We start from the raw sequence: 21,416 nt of genomic DNA on the forward strand, positions 1-21,416 counted from the left end.
AACAAACATGCCAAAAGTAGAATACAACAAATGTTTGAGGGAGTGCAGGGAAAACAGCCACACTGATGCACCATGGGCAGAGCTATGAACTAGTTCAACCATTTAGGAAAGCTACGGGAATTTAAACCCAAAATGTCATTAATTGTGCACATCTTTTGACCCAGCAATGCAACTATTAGACCGAGATCCAGAGAGATCAAATATAAAGGAAAAGATGTATATATTTAAATATATTTATAGCAACACTTTGTGTTAAAATTAAGGGGGTACCTATCAATTGAGGAATAGTTGAACAAATTACGGAATGTGAATGTAAATCATGCCACAAGAAATTATGAAAAGGGCAGTTTCAAAGAAATTTGGGAAGACTATATGAACTGACACAGGTTAGCTGAATCAGTTATGGTGGCCACAAAGTGGCCACAAATATAATTATAAGAAGGCAAAGTGCTTTAAAAACTCCAACTTCTATGGTAATCAGAAGTCAATTTTAACATTGTATTAAACTGAGATAAATAATCATGACTGCTAATTCATTGCTGAAATTCAATAAACATTAAATAGGCCTACAATTTACAAAAGAAACATCCATGAAGTTTGTATAACTTTTTATCTATTTTAAGCATGTGATTAATATAAAAAAAGCAGAATTGAATTTTTCGTGGATCCATACAAGGTTATGATAGAATTGTGGGAAGGCTATGAATCAAATTGGCTTAGACCCAAAGCAAGTTAAGTATTAGCAAATCATTAATTGCTTTTTGTGTCTCTTTCCATCCAAGGTTCAATATTGGTTGACTTTTTTTTTGTTAACCTATTCAAGAAAAATTGCTGCTTCCTGGTATAACACACCTGAGAAATTCAAAAAGACTCATTAAAATAAACAACTTTGATTTACTAAGGGTATATATATAATTGAGGCAGAATTGTATGGAGGAAAAAAAATAGCTCCGAACAAAGAAATGTAAATAAAAAGATTCTTCCTTCAGTGGGCCTGAAAGTATTCAGTCTTTGGCAGGTATAGTCAATTTCAATCTGTTTTCAAATAATACCCTTACCATCCCAACTTGGTCAATGGTCTCTTTAACTCTATCCAAAAGGACAGAAATGATCGCAGGATGAACAGCAGTAATGGCTCCTAAAAGCTCTCGACCAACTTTTGAAAAGGTCTCTCTGGTGGAAAGGTTAACATAAGACACCTAAAAAGAAGGAAGATGGCATTTTTAACATCACTCACTAGAACAAACGCACTTAAAAAGTGTAAGTGTTTTCAAGAAAAAGAAAGATTATTCTACATCAAGCTCCAGTTTACAGCTTTATTCCAAAAGATCACTAAAATTCAGTTATACAAACTGTATCCTCAGAGGACCTCAGCATGTACATGTTCACCCCGTGATACTACCAAATACTCAACTAAGCAAAAGCATCCTAAGTTTGCAAATAGGAGAAAAATTGTTTCAGATGGGCTGAGTAATGTGTTAAAATTGAAAAAAGGAAGACAAGTTTTACCAATAAAAACTAATCTTTTAATGGAATTACCACTTGTAAAATGAGACGCCTAGCTCCAGTATTATAAACTACCAATGCCTTTTTAGTATATTTCTGGGAGCAAATGCTTATTACTGAATCCAATAAACATTTATTAAATATCTTCTCTTTGTGAGGCATTATGCTAAGCACTGTGGAGAATATAAAGAGGACTTTAACATTTCCTTGCCCTCAAAGGTACAATCTAGTAAGGAGAAGTAACACATAACTATTGTCTTGGTCTAAATACAGACTGCACAATTTTTACCCAAACTCTGACTTGTAAAAAACCTGAATACAACCACTAAAAGTACTCTTAGTACCAAAGACAGCACAAGCTTCACCAGTCTCTCCAGCAGTAGCAAAAGCTTCTCCAGTACTTATACATATGCCTCAGCCTATGCTGGACGTACCTGGCACTAATGTGAGCCATTTCTCCCTCTTAGCTTCTAAGAAACTGCCTGCATCCTTGCCCTTATAAATAACGATCTCATTACAAAACTCACCAACTCTCTTTCCTTTCCCTCGTGTCCCTGAAGCTAGAGAAAACATTAGGTAGGCAGTGGAAAGGGTACCCCTCTAAAACCCCCTCTCCAAAGAGTTTGCTCTTCCTTCTCTAACTCAGGCTCTACTTGCTTAGACTACTGCTCAGAGCAGCAAATGTGGCTCTGGGAAGCTCAATGCCACAAAACAGATTTTTTACTAAATGAATCCCAAAGGACTCAAAGGATAGAAAGGAGTTTTTCTGGCTGACTGTCCCAAATTTGCTCACCTCATAAATCTCCAGCACAATAACTTTTATGAAGTCTTCATCCACATTAGTCTTTCTTGCCTGAGCCATCTGAGCAAAAGTAGTAAGAAGGCAAATTTCTTCTGAGCTATTCATGGTGGAAATATAATTCTCAAAGCTCACAAGATGCGCTGGGTCTGAAAATTCAGGTCAGGAGCAATTAAGGGGGAGAAGGGCAGAGATAACTATATCACATTAATTTTATTAGCTTATCCATTTTGCCACTAAATATAATATAAAATTACAGTGAACTTATTAAGTCTGAAAAATTCTAAAGGGGCATTCTAATGCTGTAAAAAGGACCTCGGAATCTGAGGAAAATTCTACTGGAGGTCTTGTAAGCTCCATTTTAATTCCAAAATATAGTTGTCTAACTTTAGCCCCAAAATATCTTCTTACAAAAAAGAAAACTAGAATGCAATAAAAAAAACTAGCTAAGAAAAAAAATTTACTTGTAAACTGAGAAAATAAAACTGCACAATTAAAAAACTGAAAATATGAATCTTAAAATATGATATGTTATTGGTGTTGGTTTCTCAGAGAAAGGTCCCTATATATGGGAGTACTGTATCTTGTCACCAGAGGGCAGTACATATATGCAGCTCTGTAGAACATCTGTTTTGTTTTTTTTTGGTGGCCCAAACAAAAACTCTAGGGATGCATGCAGGTCAACAACTTGTCTGTAACTTGTGGTCTTAGAGAGCTCCCAGGGACACTGAGGGGGAAAAGGGGAGGTAAGCTGGGATGCGTTGGACAAAGGATTAAAGCTAGATATTCCAACTCCAAGCCCAGCTCTCTATCCACTCTGCCAAATTTCTCTCACTGTAATCCATACAAAGAAAGTAATTCAACACAACAAATAAAAAGTGCTTTGAACTACCATGTAAGAATATCCTGGGGTAAAGGATTCACTTTCTGGTGGAACTTTTAAGATTAGTATAGAAACAAGCCAAAGATTTTCTTTTTTGTTCAATACATTTAAATTCTACCACTTGTAAACATTTGATATTCTTTAATTTAAAAAACATTCATATAATCTTTGTAAATCAAATCAACTGAATTCTCCTTAAAATGGCTTTGTAATGGAACTTACCAAGAAACATTCTAGCATAAGGACTAACAGGGGCACATATCAAGGACATTTTAAAAGACTTCTCTAAAAAGAAAACAAAAGGGAAATGGGATTGACTGTACATTATAAGCTGACACATAACAATTTTAAGTGGCATAGTGGCCAGTTCACTGGAGAGTGTGGATGCACCTAGGGTGGGGAGGCATGAGGAGATGAGGAAGAGACTCTGTCCTACAGTCGTACTGTTCTTCTCTTCTCTTCTCCATCATCTATAGACACAGACCAAGAGGCCTACAGGGCACTGGGGAGCATTAGCATAAGATATCACTGGAATGGCTCCTCCAAGAGGCTCACCCAGGCTGGGATGACAGGCTTTCCAGATACAAGCATTCCTTCACATCAGTCTTCCCTCTCACTTCAAGGAATCATTAAGTAAAGACTTGGCACACCCCTAAGGCAGAATGTAGACCCTATGTCTATTTCTTCATTAAAGAGGAACCAGGAATACCCCCAGTTTTGAGATCAATAAAACAGAACTAACTCATGACCTGATTATGCAATTTGTGAATTTTCCAGATTTTATGTGTTTTTAAATGGATTTTAAATGTTTTGCTATTATCTATCATTTTTGCCATATTGGACAGTGGGGGAAAAAGTGTAAATCAAGTTAATTTTACTATGTATTAGAAGTCCTAGTAAGAGATTAAAGTACTGAAATTAAAGGCTAAAGTGTGGTTTGGGAATTAACCACAAATTTCAATAACTATTCTGTAATCCAAATTACTACAGACAACTGAGGAATAGTATTACAGTATTTGAATGTATTATGCTGAAAAAACTTTTAAAGGGGTATCCAGTTAAGATATATGAAAAAAAGACATCTTTCCAACAAATTAATTCATTCAACATCCACTTTAGAAGTAAGCTACTAAGCTGGGTGTTTATGGAGATCATAAAATAAAAGCTCCCTAGCATCTCAAAAGTTGTTTGTAAAGGTAATTTACATACAGTTTCTGACCTCATGATGCTTAATTAAGTCTCATGATTAAATGTGAAATGCCACTTGAGAAGCTGAAGTCACTTGATTTTAAAGAACACAGATTTTAGTAGAAAAAGTAATACATTAACAAAAGCCAAATGGAATATCACTTAAATGTACATTCTATCATGTCAATGTGTCTAGATAAACAATTCTTCTCCTCACCCCTTACATCTATGGAAGAATTTTAAAAGTATTATCACATAGAAAATGTCATTTAATTCTGTGAACCAGAGCAGGCCTTTTTACTTCTATTTTACAAATGATGAAACCGAGTTTCAGAGAGAGATCTGAAACCACCACAATGTCTATTAACACTGGTGATGGGGATGATGGGGATGCTGATGATGATGAGACCTAACAATTTATAGAGTATAGGTCATAGATAACTTTTTATAAATTACCTCATTTGATCTTCAACAGTTCTATAGGGTAGATATTGCAAAAATGCTAGGTTCCTAGGAGCAGCTAGCCAGTGCTTGTAGTATGGAAAAGATGAGTTGAAGTTCTGCCTCACTCATGAACTGTATGACCCTAGAGAAATCACTTAAACCTCTCTCAACTTCAGTTTCATCATCTGTAGAATGGAGGTATGGTAGCAGCATCTACTTCGCAATGTTGTTGCAAGAATCAAATGAAATACAGTTAAAAATTTGCTTCGCAAACTTTAAAGTACTATATAAATATGAGCTATAATAATTATTAGTATTCCTTTTACACATAACCAAACCGAGGTTCAGATCAGTTAAGAAGCCTTCCAGGTGATATTGCTAATAAGGGATAAATCTGAGACTGGAAACCAAATCTGCCTCCTGCACCTAATACTCTTTTCCATCACAGTAAAAGATTTAATAGAGAAACTCTTAATAGTCCACATTCCACAGATGATATGATTTTTGCAAACAGGCCAGAGACAAATTTTGACAATATTTATTAATGTACTGCCTGCAAGAACAATCTTACTTGACAGAGATTAGAACAGTTATTTGGCATAAAAGAATAAATGCAGAAGCTTCTGCAAAATGATAAAAAGATACTTAATCAAATACCCACTTGTAAAAGGTGTGCACTGACCTAATTCCAGGGACTAACAGGAATAACAGTCCATGACAGTCAAAACTATTTCACCTAGAGAAGCAATCACCAAAGAAAGGGGCAGAACTGGGCAATCCTTTGCAGTATCACTAGGTTCAACAAAGTGACTCAGAGGAAAATAACCCAATTTAACACTCTCCACTGTAGCAAATTTCAAAATACTTCCTACATCAAGACAAGATAGAATGGGAGCCTAGCCAAGCCACAAGAGAGAAGACAAAAGAACAGGAAACAGAATAGGGGAAAAGAATGAAGCAAACAGGTTATAAAAAGAGAAATTAAAGAGAAAAACAAAGGGTGAAAATTATACTTATTTATCAAAACATCTTTATTCAATAAATATTTTTTATTTATTTAAGGCGTGACACCAACTGGGACCTCATTTCATTTCCTACTTCTGATGGCTTCATTATGGTGGTGACCTCAGTTTCCAAAAGTCTATGTCATCTTTGACAAGCTGTAAAGTCTTCAGGTAGGTGCCCAGTGACAGACCCTATCTCTGGATCCTAAGACTAGCTTCATTAGCCTAGCTCACAACCAGGATAGCTTTACTACAGGATAATTAATATTTCAGCCACAGCAATTCTAGAAAACCATCCACCTTCTTACTAACTTATAGATGAGGCTGCCTTCTACATTCGAGAGGCACCTATAGATCTTACAAGTCCTGAAGTAAAAAACTGAATAAAGTACCACTTTAAAAGGTACCACTTAAAAAGTACCACTAAAGGTACTTTAAGGTACCACTAAAAAGCATGCTTCTGAAATCCTCTGGAATAAAGATTCATTTACTCCACAGCACTACCTTTTTAAAATATATTTTTAAGGATATATGCTATTTTCAAAACAAAGATCCATTTCTAAGATAATTCTAATCTTGTCCAACCCATCTGACTTCCCAGATGCTTATCAGCAGTCAGAGATAAACAGGAACTGAAGAACTAGGTGTTAAAAGTATGGCTTACTTTAGGTGTAACTGTCATATACAGACACTGGCAGAAACCTACTTAAGGTCCACTGAAATCAAACAGTCAACAATAAAGGAATAAAAGGGAACCCCAATTAGTTATTTCTGAACCCTAAGTAAATACTTATTGACTAAAATAATTTCACTACAAAAGCAAAATCCTTTTGGCAAGATAATCCCACAAAGTACCTGAATTTTACCTATACTTTCAAACTGCCTGTTTATTAATACTCTATCAAGTGATCTAGTCAAATCTAAACTTCAAATATCCAAGCTGGCTTCCAAAACGAAACAGCAAAAAAGCGAAAAGGCAGTGTAACTTTAGTTGCTTTTCCATGTAAAGACATGGAGATATGAGTACAACACATACTTTCCATTATTCTAAAAGTCAAAAGATTTTAGTAACTACAGAAAATAAAATAATTTTAACAGCAAAAAGATGAAACTATTTCAAGCACTTCAAAAATGCTTGTCAGGTGATATTTACCTTGAAGCTGGTGCTTGCACTCATTAGGCTGGACTGTAGAACACAGCTCCTCCAAATTTTCATTCTCTGTGTGGTGCATGAGGTAAAAGAGTTTCCAAAGCATCTGGACTGATAATGTTCCAAAGGGCATCTCTGACATAAATAGCCAAATGCCCAACCTATTGTTTTTTAAGAACAGTACAAAGTTTCAAATCTCACAGAAAAGATCTTAGAAGCACAACAAAAAATTCTTCTGTGCACCTAAGTATAAGACCACCCATCTACTTACAAACTCATAGATGAAGCTACCTTCTGCATTAAAGAAAGCATCCCTTAGATGAAGATTTTTTTTAAATCCCTTTTTAAGACAGTCCTAAGCTAAGGATTCTTACTCTCTTTTGTACCATAAATTTCTGTGGCAGTCCAGTAAAGATTACGGACTCTTTCTTTCTCAGAATGTCTTTAAATGCATAAAATAAAATACATAGGCTTACAAAGGAAACCAATTATTCCAAAATACAATTATCACAACTTGTTTTTAAGTTCACAGATACTGGGTTAAGAGCTGGTGAGACAATTCAATCACCCAGCACACCAAAGAGCAAATAGTGACATGAGCATACTACATATTCTGAAGAGTGAAAAGAAGTATGACACAGAGTCTACACCCTCCCCCTCCCCTGCTGAGGGCTGACACTGTACCGTGAGGATCCTTACAGCACTGCTCTTAGTCAGTTATGACCAAGTGAATAATAAAAAGAATGCTGGGCTTGGAGTCAGGAATATCTCAGTTCAACATGCTGCCTCAGACATTTCCTAGATGTGTGGCCTTAGGCAAATCACTTAATGTCTCTGTGCTTCAGTAACCTCATCCACAAAATGAGGATAATAAAGCACCTAGCTCCAAAGGTGGTTGTGAGGAGCAAATAAAACGACATAAATAAAGCACCTGCCAATTTTAACACACTGTGTAAGTGTTAGCTATCATCACTGATATTGTTACTGTTCTGGAAATGTGCCGCCTAGACCTTGATCATACAACTGGGGGGAGTATGCTTTATAAAATTTTCTTTTGGGGGAAGTTGAAAGGCAAGATGGTAATTGGACCTATGATTTTGTCAATGAGATTTCACTGTGTGGAAATTCCCTCCACCAATGTACATAAACAACTCACCTTTCAGAAGGCTACCTAGAAAGCTGGAAGGCCTAGATCACTATATATGGCTATTATGTATTAAAGCACGACTCAAATCCAGATCTATCTGACCCCAAGGCCTATTCACCATACCATGCTACCTCTATACAACAATTAATGTATTAATAATTATTTTTTCTCAACCACTCCCAGCAGGCCACATACCTTTTAGCTTTCAAAACATGCAGGACAGCCCTGAGAAAAAGCTCATCAAATTCAACTTGGAGCTTCTCCAATGAATAGGGCTGCATACCTAATCCATAGCCTTGGTTATGGCTCACAAACTGGGCCCAGTGGTCACTCACATAACAAAGTGTCATTCTATAAAAGAAAATCATAATAAACCATTGTAATCCACAGGTTCAGTGTTAGTTTATTTTATTAGACAACCTGTTAAAAGCAATTAAGAGGGGGGAAAAATTACTACACTAAATCCAAACTGAGTCATTCAATCACTACACAGATAAATAATAATATTCTTCTGGTACATTTAAGTAATAAGCAATTTAGAATAATCATTACCATAAAAATTATTATCTACATTCTGACTTTGGGAGCCACCATCGCCTTGATTCTTAAACCACAGACAAAACCATAGGAAACCCACCAGTCTCATTCCCTGGACCACCCTAGCCCACAGGAATCACAATCCGAAGCAGATGTTGGGAGAAGAGAAGAGAAAGGCAGAAGGAAAGGAGCTTCACTCTTCCCTTCCCATTATTTTCTAGCCTGAAATTCAAACCCAAAGAGAGCTTTTAAGATCTTGGGCCTAGGAATAGTTAAATTATCAAACCAACTAACTTTGAAACAATTTAACAATGTTTTGGCTACAAACATTATAACATGCCCATTAAGTACAAGGCAGAAGAAAAAATGTTCTTAGTTCAAAGATGTATCATGCAGACAAGAGTCTACAATTAAACTGATGATTGTTTTCAGTCAAGAGAAGACTTCAAATAAATACGGACATCTGCAATATTTACCTAATCATAAAACCGATTCGTTTCACAAATTGCCTGTAGCGTGCTCTATTGAAGGTCTCCAATCCTACAGCGAGAAGTTCCACTAATGAGTTGGCAAAGGCAAAAATTTTCATCATCTCTTGAGGTCTTGTTGTTTCAGGTAAATAATCACCTATAAATTAACAACAGAAAAGAAAGAAATTAAAGGGGAAAAAAATTATCAAAGGACAAATCCATATAACATTTGACAGTTATGGGATTGAGCTGACACTGATGGGAAGATATTTTAAGTATCCCAGACAACAAAATGAATCTATGTGGCAAAGATGGGAGAGTTCTGATGAAGTTAAGTAAACCACTAACTCCTCAACTAGAGGAAAAAAAAGGTGAAAGAAGTTGTAGAAATAATTGACAAAATGGGAAAGAAAATACAGGAAGGAAATATAAACAATCAAGATGATCCAAAAACACTGTCACATTATAGCTAACCACAGCACAACTAAACAACAGAAAAAGAGCTAAAAGAGGAGCACTATCAGGAGCAGAGACAAAACAAAAGACTTGGAGGCAAATTCAATTTTTTTTTCTTATGTTAAACATATTTACCACAAAGGCACTCTCTTGACTGCAAACATTTTGCAAATTCCTTCTGCTGAAATTCTTCTCTGCATTCAAGGCCCAAGGTACCACAAGGCCTTCCTTCATCTCTTGGCTAAAGGTGACACTTCCTTTCACCAAACCTCTCATGCCTTTCTGACATTTCCTATGTATTTATCTCTTTCCTTATACTTTAACAACCTGGATAAGTCTTACCAACTTATTAGATTGTAGACTCCTTGGTAGCAAAAACTGAATCATTTTTATCCTCAGTATTTAAACACTGATTTGTCTGTACACTGGAGCTGCCTAAATAATATTTGTTGAATTAAATACAAAATTCCCCTTAGTATTTTTCTGTAGGAATCAATTTACCTTTCCCTTTAAATCCAAGGAAGTGTTTAAAGAGTTCATGAAATGGGAACTGTGACAAAATAGCAATCAAGTCATCTTCACTAAGGAGAATCCAACTTGTCTCAGGATCTTCATCCTAAAGGAAAAAATGCAAAAGCATTTCATTTGGTTTCACAAAATCATAACTAGGAGTTCTCTGGGCTTTTCTCTGTTGATAAATTATCAATAAAATTTCAAAAGACAGAACTCTTCCTTTTCCAGCTACCAAAAGATAACTGAGTTTTTTCTTTAGGTTAAGGATCTTATTAAAGGGATACATACATTCACAGTTACAGTTTCGACTGAAGTTATGACATACTGCACTGGTTGACATAAGTCAACCTTTAAAGTGAAAAATATCTTTACCAAAATTCCATTATCATCCCCAAATGATAATGGTGGGTGTGTGTGTGTGTGTGTGTGTGTGTGTGTGTGTGTGTGTGTGCGTGTGTATACACACACATAAAGGTGCACCTGTCATATATATGTGACAGGTGCACCTTTCTCCAGAGCTCAGAAATTTCAGGCAGATGGTTGATTCTACCTATCAGAGGCTGCTTCAATGACAGACTGCCCAAAGTTCTATTGTTTATCAGTTAAAAGAGCTTAGAACAATCTAAACGGGATATAGTTACATGGCAAACATAGACCAAAATCTGAATTTTTATCCAGAAAAGTACAAGTCAGTCAAACTGACTTATCTCTTCAATAAAGTATATTCCCATAGGTAGCAGAAACTGGTACAAAACACAGATCTTGATAAACATGACACATCAACTTCAACAAAAATAATGCAATTTCACAAATACATGTTTTAACCAACCACACTCTTGAATTCCTTTAGGTTCCCCCAAAAGAACTTAGAAACTGAAGCTTCAGAGCCTTCACAGTAAAGTAAGGCAAACAGAAAATGACCCTTTCTTTTCTCATTCTCTAATCCATAAGGTTCTTAATGGTTGCCTGTCTTTGAAATCAAATTCACTAGGAAGAAATCACTGGAAAAGATTACTATTTCAGAAATTTCACCACCCCACCATATCTTTATAACATCCATTTTGCATCAGCCTCTGAAAAGCTTGCTTTAAGGCTAACAAGTCAACTACTAACACAAGCATCCTATGCCCTTGATCAGTTACCACCATCATATTGCCTCTAACAAATCTCAAAAGGAAGAACACAAAAAAAGCAAGAGATGAGTTTTCCCCTTTGGTTGCTCCTTTAAGTGTCTAGTTACAGTAACAAAATATGTCTCAAAACATTCAGAAATATACAACTGCTACTGCCACAAATATGATGGTTGCAACTCTTGAGAAGGTGACTACTGCCCACTCCATACCTTTCAACTGATTAGAGAAAGATTCCTTTGAAAATCCTTCTCTTATCCTTCCCGTCTAGATACTCCAGAATAAAGTGACTCTAAGCACTACTGTATCATGTCATCCGGAACTACCTCAAGTTTATTAGCCAAGGACACTAGAAGACTAAGTTCAGACACTGACATACAAAAACTCCATCATAATGAGAACTGGATAAGTAAATTCTCAGCAAAAAAACAAGAGGAAGACTTTATATCTTCCAAATGTAATATCCCAGCCTATAGTTTTCATTACAAATTTTTATCATCCAAGTAAAACCTTGTCATAATGTGGTTCATTATTAGACCAATTTGGATATATATGTCAAATGCTATTCCCCCAAAGCAAAGGAAAATATTCCTGTATCATGGTTAGCCTTTAAAGCAGAAGGTCAATCTTGTCCTCCAAAACTAAGTTACATTATGTTTACTTTTCAGTCTTTACCCCTCTCAAGCTTAATAAAAGCATTATGATTTTCAAAGTAAGTACCTCTTCTCCTCCTTCATCTACTAGCGTCCAATTTCCAGACTCAGGCCCAGAGGAGGAAGGTTTCCATTCATTTGGCTTCATGTGACACATAAACTCAGCTCGATTTCTAAAAAAGGTAGAAAAATCACATTAACGTCAAAAGCAATATTCATGTAAAAAAGCACAAGTTAATTAGGGTTTTCTTCTCATCTTGAAATGTAGTCAAATATAGAAGCACTGTTTCAACTCTCTTAAAACAGAGAATGAAACAAATTAGAAAAAACCAAGTAGAATAAAACCTCATTATTTCAGACTGAAGTATAAGACTAATAAGTATATTAGTCTAAACTAGCAAAAAGTCTGAATTACGAAATAGTTTTTAAAGGAAAATATAGTTACATTAGCATAGTTCCCTACATAAGTTTTGATTAAGCATCTACTATGTGCCAGACACTGGACTACAGCTGGAGATACAAGTCCCAAAATAAAATAAATGCCTACTTGCAAGGAGCTGACATTCTAATGAGGGATACAAACAAGTATATTAATAAAATGAACTGCAGCAGCTAGGTGGTACAGTGAATAGAGCACCAGCCCTGGAGTCAGGAGGACCTGAGTTCAAATCTGGCCTCAGACACTTGACACTTACTAGCTGTGTGACCCTGGGCAAGTCACTTAACCCCAATTGCCTTAACTTCCCCCCTCCAAAAAAAAAGAAAATGAATACAAATATACACAAAGCAAATATATACAAAGCAAATATATACAAGGTAATTTGAGAAGGCATAAACTAGCAGTGAAGGGGGCTCAAAAATGGCTGCAGCAGGTGATGCTTGAGCTCTGTCCTAGAGGAGGAGCTCTAGAGGTTTTGTGAGACAGAGATGAGGAAGTTTTACATTCCAGATACATGGGAGGGCCAGAGCAAAGGCCTAGTATAGGGAGAAAGTGTCCTATGTGAGGAAGAGAGGAAAGGGCAATGTGGCAGAACACAGGAAGAGTGTGAGGCTGGAAAGGTACATCAAGGCCAGCTTGCCAAGAGATTTAAAAGTTAAACAGAGGAAAACAACAGGAAGCCACAGGAGTTATTTAAGGAGGGAAGTCACATAATCAGATATAAGCTGAAGGATAATTCCTTTGTGTAGAATGCACTAGAGTGGTGATATATTGAAGCAAGGTAATGAGTTAGGAAGCTGTTGCGGTAGAGAAGGGATCATATATGAGAGATATTATGAAGGTAGAAACAGCAAGATTTTGCAATTGATTAGATATGGAAGAGGAGGTAGAATGAGGAGCCAAGGATAACAACAAGGTTACAAACCCAGTCTGCAAGGATGGTATGTAAGTTGACAAGAAATGAGGACCTGAAGGGATAGTATGTTTACTTTTAGCCAGGTTGAATTTACAATGTAACCAGATCATCCCTTCTGAAATGTCCAATAGGGTAATGGCAATGCCGGATGATAGTTTGGAGAGAAATTGGAGCTAGATATAAAGATCTCTGAGTCATCTGCATAGAGGTGATGGTAAAACCCATGGAAGTTGATGAGGTTACCAAGAGAAGGATTGTATGAGGAGATAAGAAAAGCGTATAGAACAAAACCTTGGGAAATACCCACAGCTATGGGGCATCATAAGGGTGACGAACCAGCAAAGGAGCTCGAGAAGGAGATGTCAGACATGAAGGAAGAAAACCTAGAAAGGAAAGAATATCCGAAAGCAGATGATGGGCAGTGTCAAGTGCAACAAAGAGTTCAAGTAGGATAGGCTTTAGAAAAGGCAGGAGATTTGGCAATTAAGGGATCACTGATATTCCACAGGTATCTCACATTGCACTCTTTCAGACTTTTTTCCATTATCAATGAGTTATGCTCTTTGAAAAATGACTTTTTGTTATTTGGGATTGTTTGGGGAGATAGGAAGGGGAATGGATAATGGGGATAATCATGATGATGTAAGAAACAGAAGACATCAATAAAATTTATTTTTAAAATAATATTATTTTTAAAAGATCATTAGTAACTTTGGAGATAACAGTTTCAGTTGAGTGATGAGTTCAGAAACCAAAATGCAAAGGGTCAAGGAGTAAGAGCAAAGAAAGAAGCAGCAGCAATCACAAATGGCTTTTTCTAGGAGTGAGACTGAGAAACAGAAGAGACTCAGAATACCATCCCAAGGTGAAGTACAGTAAAGGTTTTTAAGGATAGGGAGGATTGAGACATGTTTGAAAGCAGTAGAGAAGGGAGAAGTTGAAGATTTCAGACCAAAAGATGATTGAAAACTGAATCTGCAGAAGAAGATGGGAAGAGAGGGAGGTTTAAAGCAAACTGCAGGGGGATTTGCCTCAGCAAAAAGAAGATCCACTTCTCTGTCAGAGATTGGGGGAAAGGAAGTAAGAGTAGAAAATGATGTAAAGGGATTTTGAAGAATCAGTCAATATTTATTTGAGTGAAAAACTCAAACCAGATTACATGAGTATTATTATTATAATAAGGCAGCATTATTAACTACTGCTGTAGGACAACACTACATAAAGATCATGAGGTGATTTGCCTTAAGGAATAAAAAATACTAATTTGTAATTAACATATCACTTTGTTCTATAGAAACTACCATTTATAAAACATTTTAAGGTTTGCAAAGCACTTTACATATATTATCTCATTTGATCCTCACAACAACCTGGGGAGATAGGTGCTATGACCACCCCCCTTTTACAGATGAGGAAACAGAGGCAAACAAAGGTTAAATGACTTGCCCACAGTCACACAGATAGTAAACGTCTGAGGCTGGATTTAAACTCAGGTCTTCCTGATTCTAGGTCCAAATCTGGCATGCTTATGGTCCTCTTCAAGGTCATGAATTTTGCATTAATGATATATATGCCTCTGGTTCTCCAAAGGCTTCAGAACTCTAGTGGTAGTTTAGAATCTCAGCAATAGAGGCCATCATTTACCTCTGGAGACTCTGTGTCTCACCACCTATATGAAATGTTTTGGGGCTATTCTAGTCCATACTATTCACTTCATTCCCCAAACTGGGACTGTATTAATTGCGAATACCTTTGGAATTTAACACTCAAATGTTCATATGTGTCTCCCCAACTAAAATATAAACTCCTTGAGGGCAGAGATAATGTCTTAGATTTCTTTTACTCCCTCACAGTATCTAGCACAATGCTGAACACATCATAACTACACATTACATACTTGGTAACTGTTTAAAATGCACCTTCTACAATCTTTTTTACACAAATCGTCTGTACTGTACGCCAAGCAAACTTAGCCTCATTCTAAAGTATTTCACATTCCAAATTACCAGTCTACCTCACCCTAAACAGTCTAATATACACAAATCTAGATTTACACAAAAAATCAAATAAAATATGATAACTTACTTTAATAAAGGATTATAATAGGAATCTTTAAAATATCAGGCTCCCTTTGTGGAAGGGGAGGAAAGCTAGACCTCAAAAACACTAGAATTTCTGGGATCCAAAGAAGGTTAACGTGTTACTGGTGATCAGCTAAAAGCTTGGGCTCAAGTCTAAAGGAAAATCAGAAATGCTAAAGTACTGGAGTTCTAAGAGCTCCTTTGGCAGAGCTCCTCTGTACATGGATATAAAAGATAGTGTTCAAATGTGGGGCAGTATTTTAAACTGCAATGCAAACCTCTTTCAGACTTACTTGACAGGAGACATAAGTAAGGCAAGGGACTGCATAAAGTGAAATACCCCTGATGAATTATTCAACACTTTGATCTGAAATCAGAAAAGGGGGAAAAAAGGATTAGAAAAGATGAACAACCTGCATTATTTAATATCAGCTCATTAATATTGTGACCAGGAACAAGTGAGTTTTTAATAGAAGACTGTCAGGGACTAGTTAGATGGCCTACATGAAACAAGGCAGCCTCCAGAAGTTTTTTGACAACATTTTTGCTCAGCTGCATTTGGAATCTAGAAAAGACCTAACAGCCCACATTAATTATCAATACATCAAAAGGTGGAGTGGGGTGAGAAAAGAGAGGAGAGAATTGGTAATTTAAATCAGAGATTATCAAAGAAACTTTTTTTTCAAGCAAGAGGTTCACTTCCTTTCCTAAGTGCTACCAAAAAAAGAAAAAACTTGGAATGGTTTAAAATTTGGCATGCTTTTATTTTACTCCCCAATCTATCTCTACTAAAAGAGCTAATTAAAAACAAAACAGCCTAAAGAGTAGGATCAGAAGGGTAGGAGAAGCAAAGAGCATATGTAATCCACCAAGTGAATCATCAACTCCTGGGTATATGAGAGTTGACTACATAAATCCATAACCTACCATAAGTAATTAAGCAGCATTGAGTTGGTCTCTATTAAGTCTCATTATATTTTCCAGAAGGTGGGATGGGATATAAAAACCTTGAAATGATAGGTTGAGCACTACTGAATAAGCCTCTGCTACGCTTCACTGAACAGGGATTTTGCAGAATTAAATTCCATTGAACTTTCTCCAAGCTAGAAAACCACTGAACTCCAGCAATTCTATTATTACTTCATCTCTGCTGAGCTCAACAAGAAACAGTCCCACCAGGCTCATAAATAAATTCAGTGTTTAATTTTTAATTTAATGCTTTACAAGGTGAACTTTTTTTGCTCTTCTTTCTTGTAAGTGCCTGAGAAGAACTTTTACCAGAAAAATATCTGAACACTGAACTATTTGCTATGAGGAAGTCACCAGATTGTACATACCTGAATGAAAGGAACGGCCCACTTACTAACACCAGCCGGACATCGAAGAATATGATTTAAAAGGAATAGATGATCACCAGGGCATCCAGCTCTTTGTAACACTGATACCTGAGCAATATAAAAGATAAATAATCTAATTATTCAAGAAAAGTGAAGGAAACCATTTATTATAAGGATGAGGGGCTACAATAACAGTTGACACTAATAGAGATTACAGAATTTGAAATCAGAGAACTTGGCTTAAGACCCCAGCTCTGCTATTTACTATCTATATAATCTTGGACAACTCCCTTCTCTCTAAGTAGTGGTTTCTTCATCCGTAAAACAAAGGGGTTCAACTAGAAGATCTCTAAGGGGCCTTTCAGCCTTAAATCCTATGATTTGTCTTTTATTACCATATTAAGTAAAGGCACATATATCACCTTACAAAAGATGCATGCACCATTTCACAACAGTACAAAGGAAATTAAACATAAAACAACCCTTCCATGGATTTCTACCAATTTAGAGTCAATGTGGGCCTACAAATCTGAGAGCTAGTGCAAAAACATCAAAAGTACCTTCTCCAAATAGATCCAATTCTGATTGCCTTATAAGTACAAATCCCTGAGGTTCCTGGCCATATGTGATAGAATGAAAAAATACAAATTAAGAATAGATTAAATATCTAGTCTTCTGTCATTATGAACATGTTGTATCTGTAAAACACCCTCAAATACATAAGAAATCTAGTGAAGACCAAGACACTCTCTTTGGTAGGTGGGAATTACCAATCTATTAGTTTTCTCTAAGTACTTGACATGCATTTCCTTTCTTCTTTGCCTTTTCAAGAAACTAGCACTCATATCAGTAAGATCACTAGAAGCTAACAGCAAATAATATATTTTTTTGAAGTTTTATAGAGAGGTAATCTACTTTAAATGGCTTTCGAGGCTTAAAATTTGGTAGAGTATTATCCAGCATTATATTCTTTTCTAAGAAGGCTCAAAGACCAAAGTAACTGAACTTGGTTTAGTAAGAAAAGGCTTTGTTTTCCTTAATCACATAATAAAATACCACTAATTGTTAACAAGCAAAAAAAAAAAAAGATAAGTACTAATACGGTAAGGGGAAAGATACTTTACCAGAAGCAGACACTGAAGAAAAATTAGACAAAAATAAAAGCAGTGACCTCAGGCATTTCAGGAGGGGGGATAGGCAGAAAATACTGCTGGCCATCTATCCCTTACCAATTTCTGCAGCCAAAGAAGAACATCATTGTAGAACTGTGTATCTTCGATAACTCTCCGGGTGAACATAAATAAAACACTAATACACTCCTTCAGGTGACACAAATCAGAGGGAAGACTTTCCGCCTGTTTAGAAACTATAAATTAAAAGAAAAGACTGAATGAATCCTATACAAATGATTTTAGTAGCATCCTGAAATACTGACTAAATCCTAAAACTTTAAAAAGTCTAAGGAAAAATATTTTTATTTCAAAATATTTTGCATTAACATGCTAATTCCAAAACTGTTTTTATAGAAAAATACAATAAATCAATGAAGAAATGAACTTTAAAATACTGACTACTTATCTGTAGTAGCAATTTAAATTTGAAGATCTTTCCCACCCATTTATAGGCCATGTGACCTGCTTATGTCACAGGAAGCCTAAGTCACATGTGGTAGGAGGAGCTTCCTGACAGGAAAGGGAAGTTATGTCACAGGAAAATCCTGAGAGAGAGAGTGAGCGATGGAGTGCAGTTATGGCTGCGCTAATGGCCACCCTCATGATTGTTAGAACTGAACAGACTGACTTAGCTGCACTGTGACTTTGTCTTGGGAAGACCCCGGCAAGGGGTCAGAGAGGTTTTGGGATGGTGAGGCTCCGTGTTAGGATATTATGTACTGAATGCTTCACTGCTGTGACAGACTGGATAAATGGCTTATGGGACATGGTTCTGCGGAGGCTGAATAAATGGTTTACTTCTGCTTTCTATGTGGAGAGTATCTCATACTCTGTGATACAGAACTACACAGGCATTTTGAGAATTATAATTACATTGTTCTTATTGCCTTACTGTTACATCATCACAACTGATATTGAAACAAACTTGGGCACTCATTTTAACATCTCTGGGCCTCAATTTCCTGAGATGGGTGGACTAGAGCCAACAAAATAACAAAAACCTTTATTAAATACCTACCATATACAAGTGACTGATGAACATAAAAGGAAAATAAGACATGGCCCTGCCCTCAAAGAGACTGCCATCCAACAATGGAGACGAGACACACACACAAATACCAAGAATACAAAACAGTAATAACAGTATCAGACTTCTCTATTAGCAAGATTAAGCCAGCAGCCGTGTGTAGGGTACAGTAAGTACATAAGAGAAGTTTTCAAATGTTATAAACACTTGTACTATCAGAGAAGGGTTCATGGTAGAAGTGGCCTGTAAGTTGTGCCTTTAAGAACAAGCAGGATTTAAACAAGCAAAAATGGAGAAAAAAGCATTTTGGGTACAGAGAAGGGTGCGACCAAAGACTGATACAGAAAAAGTACAGGATGCATTCAGGGACACAAGTCTAGTTTGGCTGAAACACGGAGTGAATGAGAGTGCATGATCTAATACAAGGATTCAAACAATTGAGGCATTATGAAGGGCCTCAAATGTGAGTTTAAGTTTTCATTTTATCCAGTAGTCAATAAAGCTGAAGGTTTTGAAAACAGAAATAACAGCATCAGACTTCCATATTAGCAAAACTAATCTAGCAATGAAATAGATGTATTACAGGGAGAGAGTGGGGAGCGGGAAACTAGAGACTAGAAGCAAAGGGACTGGTTAGGAGACTTTCATTAGTTGAGGCAAAAGGTAATAAGAGCTTGAACTATGGTGGTAAGGGGGAGGGTAGATGTGAGAGATGCTAGAGAATCAATAGGACTATGGCAACTGACAAGATTGGGGTGAGGATCAAGACAAAAAGGGAGGAGTCAAAGGTGACCCAATTCAATTAAAAAAGCATTTATTAAATTCCTACCATGTACTGGGCCCTATGTTAGGTGCTGAGGAGACAAAGAAAAAACCAGAACATCCTTGCCCTCAAGAGATTTTCCTAAGGGGAAAACAACACGTACAAAGTCAAAATAAATACAAAGTAATTTGGGGGGAGAGCAATTGACAACTGGAAGAATCAGAAAAGGCCTATTACAGAAAGCGGCACTTGACCTTACTCTTAAAGGAAAATATTCTGAGTGGTGGGAAGGAAAAACAACGTTTCAGAAATGGGGTAGAGTTTCTACAACAGCACAGGAGGAGATAGAATGCTGGGAATGGTGAGCATTAAGTAAGCCAGTGTGTCTGAAGGATTAACAACATGAGTTCAAACTGCAAACATATATTGAAGCCAGACTGTGAAGAACTTTAGATCCCAAAGACAGGAGTTTTTATTCTATCCTAGAGGCAAAAGGAAATCACTAAACTTTCTTGAGCAGGGAGTGACAGGGTCAGATCAGTGCTTTTGGAGATTATTTGGCAGCTGTGTGGGATAACGGATTAGAAAGAAAAGAGCAGAAGCAAGGAGATCAATTAGGAAGCTACTGCAATAGTCCAAGCAGAAGATGAAGGACTGAATTAAAGCCAAAAAGGCCTACGCATTCTATGTTTCTGTTATTCTATTTAATATTGACCTTATCATCTATCATCAGCTGCTTTCTGAAAGGCCACTAGTAGTAGAAAACATCCGGGTCATGTGAAAATATAAAATCAAACTGGGAATCTGAACTGAAAAGCAGAAAACCAAAAAGAAAAGTGGCCAACAGAAGCGACTACAGCATTGTCAGTTTAAGTGATGTTCAAAAGCTACAGACGGACTGTCCATCCATGGCAGAGGAGCACACAAATTAGGACAGCAAAATACCACAGCGATCTAGAAATGGCCTTTCAGCAAGGTACAAAAACGCAAAAATAAAGAAACCAAATACTGTTCCAGAAAAAGGCCATTAGATACCTCTTCATTCAAAATGAGAACGTCGGAATACATTTTATATAGCCACAGATAAAAACATTACATTTTAATACCAATTCAGCTGAAAACAAAAGTTACTGGTAAGCTTGTACTTCGTTGTGGAGCATAAGAAAGGGAGAGATTTTAATCATCACATACCTCGACCTTGCTGATGAACAGCTAAAGACCTCTGAACAGCGGCACTACTGAGCAATGCAAAAATATAGGACTCTACTTGTAAGCGGGAGAGCACAGAAGTGTAAGAGTGCAGAGCGAGAGTCTGATGTAAATGCTCAGCCTTTGCTTCAAAGGCCTTCTTTAGCTCGCCCAGAGCACTCTCATTCATCTCCACCGTCTGGTAACGATGATATCCTGTAACTTTCACCTGGTCTGCACAAATACCCTGAAAGAGAAAAATGATAAAAATAGAAATTCAGTTACCCGAGAATCTTAGTATCAACCAAGAAATGTTTATTAAAATCCCTATTAAGTGTCTATCATTGTGCTAAGAACTGTAATCCATATAAAAGAAGTATAAGATAATCTTGACTTCCAGATACTTATTATATAGCAAAGCATATAAAAATAACACAGAGAAAATGAGCAGAAACAATACAAAATAGGATTGTCAAGCAGTGTGGTATAGATAAATATTATGCCTGAAGTCCTGAGAAAACACAGATAGCCAGCATAGCTGAGAACAACTTTCTTCCATCCTTCACTCTCCTTATCCCCATATGATAAACCTATTCTTAAAAGAAGACTTTAC

General features: G+C 36.6%; 1 protein-coding gene across 1 annotated transcript in view; it reads right to left on the reverse strand.

Annotated features, from left to right (window-relative positions):
- Positions 1–21,416, reverse strand: part of EPG5 (ectopic P-granules autophagy protein 5 homolog) — a 134,981-nt gene that overhangs the window by 93,344 nt on the left and 20,221 nt on the right. Inside the window, exons 3-13 of the mRNA XM_036746153.1 lie at positions 20,807–21,050; positions 17,883–18,019; positions 16,654–16,761; positions 15,610–15,683; positions 11,948–12,053; positions 10,086–10,200; positions 9,135–9,285; positions 8,317–8,472; positions 6,978–7,135; positions 2,300–2,454; positions 1,059–1,199 (exon numbers count right to left, since the gene is read on the reverse strand). Coding sequence (XP_036602048.1) covers positions 1,059–1,199; positions 2,300–2,454; positions 6,978–7,135; positions 8,317–8,472; positions 9,135–9,285; positions 10,086–10,200; positions 11,948–12,053; positions 15,610–15,683; positions 16,654–16,761; positions 17,883–18,019; positions 20,807–21,050 — 1,545 coding nt within the window. The remainder of the gene's footprint in view (positions 1–1,058; positions 1,200–2,299; positions 2,455–6,977; positions 7,136–8,316; positions 8,473–9,134; positions 9,286–10,085; positions 10,201–11,947; positions 12,054–15,609; positions 15,684–16,653; positions 16,762–17,882; positions 18,020–20,806; positions 21,051–21,416) is intronic.

Source organism: Trichosurus vulpecula, chromosome 1, assembly GCF_011100635.1.
Source record: "Trichosurus vulpecula isolate mTriVul1 chromosome 1, mTriVul1.pri, whole genome shotgun sequence".
NCBI lineage: Eukaryota > Metazoa > Chordata > Mammalia > Diprotodontia > Phalangeridae > Trichosurus > Trichosurus vulpecula.